This window comes from Penaeus monodon, chromosome 11 (genome assembly GCF_015228065.2).
Source record: "Penaeus monodon isolate SGIC_2016 chromosome 11, NSTDA_Pmon_1, whole genome shotgun sequence".
NCBI lineage: Eukaryota > Metazoa > Arthropoda > Malacostraca > Decapoda > Penaeidae > Penaeus > Penaeus monodon.
Window position 1 is genome coordinate 9,969,764 of NC_051396.1, and position 7,500 is coordinate 9,977,263.

A 7,500-nucleotide genomic window follows, 5' to 3' on the forward strand; every position below is an offset into this window, starting at 1 on the left:
GATGGCCTCTTTGCTAGCTAGATACACCAGCTGATCACAATCAGCTCCTGAGAAATTGTTGCACTGGCGAGAAATTTCTGCAAAGTCAACATCTGGGGCACACCGAGGACAAGTTCCATTCTGAAAAAGCGAGAAGGGAAACATTTATATATATATATATATATATATATATATATATATATATATATATATATATATATATATATATATATATATTATATTTTTTTTTTTTTTTTTTTTTTTTTTTTTTTTTTTTTTTTTTTTACCAAATTAATCAATTATTTAAAAATAATATAATGTAATTTCAATGAAAATTCAAGTGCCACACTCTTGAGTACATTAACATACAACTAAATCAAACAAAACCAGGTAAGAAATTAGAAAAGAGAAGAGAAGAAGGCACATGAAAAGAACACTAAACTTACCTTAGTTCTTGCCTGAAAGATGGACACTCTTCCCTCATGATCAGGGACATCCACATAAAGCAGAGTATCAAATCTCCCTGGTCGAGTCACAGCAGGGTCCAGGATGTCTGGTCGGTTTGTTGCTGCAATAACGTAGACGTCTTCTCTTTTTGAGAAGCCATTCATCTCTGTCAGCAGTGTATTCACTATTGTTGTTTTACTTCCACTCTGCCAAGGAATTTTTTTTTATTATTTACCTAGAAATTTAATTCAAACAGATCAGGTAGAAATCTATATTGTATCAAATGGTGCATATGTAATGAATCTAGATGTTTGATGAATTGTTATGAGTGTCATTGACCAGCAATTCCCAATCAGGGTTCCAGCAAATTCTTCCAGAAAGAATCATGAAATAAAAGTAAACATAAATATATTAATAAAAATCTAAAACAATAACAAATCTGTGAATTAACTGAAATATTCTCTGCATCACAGAAACAAGCCCAAGTATCAAACTGAAAGAAAATCTCAAATTTTTCATTTTCTGTACTTGTGATGCCTTGTAGAGTTCCATACAAGAGAAAAGGTTGGGATCCATTGTTCTTGATTCTGGGGTACTAAATCTGAATGTATAAAATATTACAATAATTAAAAATAATAATTATGGCAATAGTATAATACTGATAAATACCAACAATAACAATAAAAAGAAAGAAAGAAAAAAAAAAGACGATGATGATTAATAATAATAATAATAATAATAATAATAATAATAATAACAATAATAATAATAATAACAATAATAATGATAATAATATAATTGTAGTATTATCAATACTATCAATGAAATAGTAAAAAATTACAATAATATTAAGCAATATCAGTTATCGAACTTTAATGAAAAAAGAACAAAAATGCTACATATAATTAATAGATAATTTTTTTTAATAGCACTTCATTTGGTTAATCACAATGAGATTTTGAAATATGTAGTAAATCATATCAAAGATTGATATCAAAATCACAAATGTCATAATTTAGCATTGGAGAGTGACTTCTGCTGAGGTTGGAAGGCCTAAATTAACTAATGATTGAACTGCAAATGCTCCTAAAACATGTCTAAACTAGATAATTACAGGTTTAACTTTTGTTATGCAAAACAATAAATGCTTTGAACAGACTACAGATATAACCTCACCTCCGCTCCTTTGCTTCTGACAGGGCACAAAGAGTCAAATTCATCAAAGAAAATCACACATGGAGCTACGTTGCGTGCCCGTGTGAAGACCTCTCGCACTGCCCTTTCACTCTCACCTTGATACTGTAAGTAAAGAATACTACTGGTAGGAAAAAAGGTTTATGATGGCGTTTCCCCTAAAATCTCATATATATATGAATATAAATTTTACACTATACTTCTGTCAGAAAAAGTGGATGTTTCAAGTTCCCAGCCCGAGGGCTTGTCTGAGATTAAATCTTGGGCAGCAGTACAGGGTTGGATATTATATCTGCCTCCTTCAATAGCCTTGCACCAATCAGGAGTGCCAACAAGCCACATAGCCCTGCATCCACATCTACAGTAGAGTTCCTGTAGGCTTTGCCCTACACACTTGTAATGTTGGTGTCTAACAGGTGGGAGGCATATCAATCCTCTCCCAGGCATTTTTTTGAGAATAAGACAGTGCCAGTAGCCTTTCCTCAAAGCCACCAACTGACCCTAAGGGGGTGAGGCAAAAGAAATGGTATGGCACTTGGGTGTATCCACATGCCAGTGGATCATAGCTTAGCCACCTATCACTCTATATTTTAGCATAAGACTACTAGGTATTCAATTACCATGGATGGTCATGATAAACCACTTCAGTTAGTCCTGATGATGGAAACGATATGAGCTGCCAAGGGAGGCTTATCCATAGTTGCTTCCTTTATTGCACTAAGCTTATCAGCAGTGACAGCTGAGAATAAGATGGCATGCAAGCATAAAAGTACTTAAAATTATTCTTTACTAGCCATACAACTGCTGAGCATTAACCACCCACCCAATTTTGTAAGCATATAATAAAAAGTGCAAAGATAAAGTAAAATACATCTCTTATGTCTGAAAGCTAGTTGTGCCTGATTTTCAAATCACCTTTTTGTTTAATGACTGGGTTGTCAACCTAGAACCTGGTGATCATGTGAAGACCAGGCATATCATCCTCATTTCCTCCCTCCCTCTCTTTTCATCTTTTAAAAAATTTCCTTGATTTCTTTGTTTTCCTTCCTTCTTTCTCATTCTCTAAGTGATATTCCATCTTACCATATTGAGGAGTTCAGGTCCCATCACTGGCAAAAGGTTGATTCCTGCTTCATTTGCCACTGCTTTGGCTAGAAGGGTTTTACCACATCCTGGAGGCCCCCACATCAGTATTCCGTTGGGTCGACTTGCACCAAACTCTTCGTGAAGCTTTGCATATTTGATAGGTTCCTGAAATATAAGGAAGTAATTTGTTTTCCCTCTATAGGACTCTTGACAAACATGTCCTTTATTGATATACTTCACCATATTAGAAGAAAATTATCTGATTTATAATAAATACAATATAAAACTCACCAAAATCTTCTCCCTTAATTCCTTTTTTATATCTTCCAATCCTCCAATATCTTGCCACGTGACATCTGGTACAGTAGGAAATCCCTCTCTTTTCAATGCTGGGATTATGTGCTGTTAAAAATGGAAGAGAAAACGGTCATTCTGAAGCATGTACAACACTCCAAGATCATTAGATTAGAACAGCTTTTACACCTTCAATGTTGATTATGCTTAAATTATCTTTTGGCTTTGCATAAAAAACATTACAAGAGTTCATTAATGCATTTTACAAAAAGCAAATGAGAAAGACAGACTAACAGACAGACACACACACATACAGACACTTCTCCCCCCCCTTTTTTAGCTAAAACCAATGCACTAAAATCAAATTACTTTATTGAATCTATTACATAGTATACATTCAATAAAGTGATGCAAATGCACTGTAACACTTGTGAATATCATATGAATTGCAGAAAGGGGACCGGATGCCAACACAACATCAGCTGCCTTCTGGTTTAATTAGTAAACCAATTCCTTTACTACTATCAAACTCAAGGAATTTAGGGACAAAAGTATGTGATAATTTGACTGTTTCACTACATAGACTAGTGGGTTCATTTTCTTTTATATTTTTGGGAACAGGACTTTCAAACTCTTACCCCTTTATTCTTGTCTATAATTTTTTTTTTTGGGGGGAGGGGGGGGTTGTCCCACTGTTATTCTAATTATAAGCAAAAAAATTATGAGGGAATCTGAGGTTAAAAGTATAGTTTTTGCCATAACTCTGAGGTTTTAGATAGGTTTATGATTAAATTTTAGAACAGGAGAGAGTTGTAAATAGGGAGTTATCATGCCCCTTTTTTCAATTTCAACCTTATCTTCAGTAATTTTTAAAACCCCCAAAATGCATTGTCCCCTCCTTCCCTTTACATATTCTGATAAAAAAAAGAAAAGAAAAAAGTGATCTTACTGAACAAATAGATTTTTCAGTAACATATTGCAATAAAACAACATTATCCCATATCTTCTGAAATTTCTTGCGACCCTGTTGATATAACTCACACTTCCTAATGTAAAAAATCTGTAAAAAATATGTAAGTCTAATAACCTGAGAAAATGCCTTATTTCTGTTATAATTACAGAGAGAATTAGCCTGATTTCTTTCCAAAATGTTCCTAGACCTGGAACATAAACATAAATATGGTGGGCAGATGTCAAATGACGCTAGCTTAATGTACAGGAACTATAAAGTCACCACTTCCACTTGTGCTAGGAACAGTTAGGGCATCACCCCACTGAGCAACTAAACACATTATATTACATAAAAACAAATGTCTCATATTATGTTTGTTTCAGAAAAACAATGTATATAATAAACTGACTGAGCAGAGTATAGCAACTAATTTTCAAAATCAATATGGAAATAGAAAGAAAGCAAGAAAAAATCAGGATGTAAAATCCCATTAAAAATGTGTACTGCTGGTGGGGTGGGGGTCTTAGCAAACTTAGCAAGGCCTAAGGTTAAAACAAATAGGAACACTGACTTACCAATAGTGCTTCCAAAAAGTCTTCCATATTGACTGTTACCATGGAATCTGGAGCCTCTGATTCACACATTTCTCCAAACTGTTTGAGAAAACTATTCACTTCTTCCATTAAGGTTGCACCTTCTGTCTTTCCATAAAGGCAATCTTTTCTCCTGAATAATGGATAAACAATGATTTAGTTCAGAAAAATACTGAAACTTTTAAATAAATATCGGATTGAGTATCACATACATTATCAATTTTGCAAGGTACCTAACTCAAGAGATATTGCAGATTATGGAAATAAAATAAAAGATTTCTGTATAGGGGGTTAAGGTGTAATGTCCAGGATTAAGGAAAAATTTAACTACTTGTAGTGACAATAATCTTATAATTCTATGATGTACCTCAAAACATACTAAGCTGAGAATGTACTCGTTTCTCTGCATATCACACATAAATCATGCAACATGATCAAGTTTAGAATAATTCTAGAACAAGACCTGTGTTTGTTCCTGGGCACCAGACTATCTTCAAGCCTTACCTCTTCCATGCTAATCCCTGAGACTTCTCTACCAGTTTCTTCAGATCTCCAGCAACATAGCCTGGAGTTCTTAGGGCTATTTCTTCAAAATTCCCTTCAAAAGATATTCTATCACACATCACCTGTAAAATAAAGTTACTTAGCTGCTGGACTTCTGAGACAATCTTCAAAGGGTAAACTTCTGATGAAGCAAAAAATATCATAAACAATCCTGGTATTGCACCACTAAATTTACTTTGGAAATTGATTTGACTGGTTAATAAAAAATTGTATCCATTACAGAGGTAACAATTATAATCTTGCACCAATCCAACACACCTGCTGTTCTTAGCTGCTATGCAAGCCATTTATATTTCACAAGATTTATATGATCTGGGTATCCAAAACAGTAATTATTTATAATATGTAGTTTTACAGTAAATAATACATATATATATACACATTTTATGACTCATGTTTACTGAGCAAGAGTGGTGATGTTATGGAAAACATGGGTGAGAGTGATGATGGAATGGAAAACCACTGGATATGAAAATCATTTATATTGTTTGTTTCACTCTCTAGAATATAACCCATACATTTGTTTATTTTGCACTTTCATCACTTCATTCATTCTGATTGTCACATTTATAGTAAGTGACATAAAACTGATAATATTAAATAGGGGGACTTTGATTTTCAGCCAGAGGAAATGTGTTTTAGGTCTCAATCAGTTCTCTCAACTTGTGTGTACTCCATTTCTTGTTCAACTTCAACAGTACTTTTCACTAGCTGGCCTACCTTTTTTTAATCTTACTCAGGCAAATTAAAATTGCAGTCAAATATGCCTCCAAATAATAAAACTTATTACAGCACAAGGAACTTTTCTTGCATTTTCAAAGAAAATTTCTATTTAAATTTATCTTCAGCCAAAAAAGTTATGCTTAACATAGTTTTCATGAAAGAAATATCAGCTGATAGAGAATATGTAAACACAGTACTTCTTTGAAGTCTCGTGATACCCCCCAAAATGGAATACAATGGCTAAACAATTTGAATATACCTGCAAATGAACAATATGAACATACCTACAAGGGAACAATTATGAACAACTTGAACGTACCTGCAATATTCTCACTCGGGCTAGCTCTGTTGGAATGTTCATAAATATCTCAGAGTCAAAACTGCTACGGAGATCCAAGTCAAGGTTTTCCGGATAACTTGTTTCAGCTAGCACCAACAGTTTTGTATCTTTGTGCCTGATTTTGAGATCTGGGGAAAATAGCAGACACAGAGGAAGGCTCAATACCAAGAACTGTCATTATTTTCTTTCTGCAGCAATAATTACTTATTCTGTATGGACTATCACTGTTTAAATCTACAGATAGTAATGAATGATTCTGTAAAGAAGAAAATAGACTGTACTTTGATACAAAAAATGTATAGCTGAGAACTCCCTGCAGTTTAACCACTCTAAGAAAAGGATATAATGCACAACAGAGGGAAAGAAACAAGGTAGTAGTGAAAGAAAAAAACAAGGAAAGAGAAATACAAAAAAGAAGGAAAAAACAGAACAGAACAGAAAAAATTTGCTCTTTCTCAGCACCAACATAAGTGGCCTGATCCACATTCCTCAGCATCTAAAGATCTCCCAACACTCACTGTTGAGACATGAAGAAAGCTGGGCCCCAATTCTTTTCTCCATGCTCTTTGCTGACATCAACTTTGGAGCAACAACTTCAATTTTCTCTATCAAAAGCACACAAGGTGCGAGTGAGGCTGCTTGCTCAAACACCTCCATGATCTTCTCTTCACTCTCTCCTGAGACTCCACCAATCAATTCAGTTGCTGTGATGCGTAATAGTGAAACCTCAGCAGTCTGGTTGAAAAGAAAAGCAAGGCAACTGGTAAATTACATACTAACTTAGTGAAATTACAGAACAACAGTACTTCACATTTGCTGTTTACTTCTGAATCAATGATTTTCTGAATCTACAATAAATTAAAAATTATAAATCATAATATCACAGTCATAATAACAGAATGATAAGTGCTACACTGATGTAAATTCCAAAGGACTGAAGAGTTACTTACCCCAGCCAGTGCTTGGACGAAGGTAGTTTTTCCACTTCCTGTTGGGCCAGTGACGAGCACTGACTTCTGGAGAGGCTGTAAAATTCCAGGCCATCGGAGATTTGCGAGCAAGTCGCAAATTTTCTGGGGAAGCAAATTAAAGATTTTTCTGTTTTTGTTTTTCTTATCTTCAACTTCAAGATAGCTTTTGATATTACAGCTCCTGAATGATATGTCAGTCAAAAAAGCAATGCGCCCATCATATTCTCTGAATTTACTCCCATAGAATGCAAACTCAGTAAGGGATCCATAAAAATAACAAAGACATAAACATTCCCTTGCATATAGATAATGGTTTCCACCTCCTGTTTTTTTTTAGAGTGAAAAGGAGAAAATTAC

The 7,500-nt window shown here is 34.2% G+C and overlaps 1 protein-coding gene across 1 annotated transcript in view; it reads right to left on the reverse strand.

The window, feature by feature from the left end:
• Positions 1-7,500, reverse strand: part of LOC119578731 (nuclear valosin-containing protein-like) — a 14,760-nt gene that overhangs the window by 2,040 nt on the left and 5,220 nt on the right. Inside the window, exons 7-16 of the mRNA XM_037926338.1 lie at positions 7,123-7,245; positions 6,691-6,907; positions 6,152-6,300; positions 5,050-5,171; positions 4,528-4,678; positions 2,998-3,108; positions 2,704-2,871; positions 1,603-1,725; positions 426-632; positions 1-120 (exon numbers count right to left, since the gene is read on the reverse strand). The exon at positions 1-120 is cut by the window's left edge and continues 132 nt beyond it. Coding sequence (XP_037782266.1) covers positions 1-120; positions 426-632; positions 1,603-1,725; positions 2,704-2,871; positions 2,998-3,108; positions 4,528-4,678; positions 5,050-5,171; positions 6,152-6,300; positions 6,691-6,907; positions 7,123-7,245 — 1,491 coding nt within the window. The remainder of the gene's footprint in view (positions 121-425; positions 633-1,602; positions 1,726-2,703; positions 2,872-2,997; positions 3,109-4,527; positions 4,679-5,049; positions 5,172-6,151; positions 6,301-6,690; positions 6,908-7,122; positions 7,246-7,500) is intronic.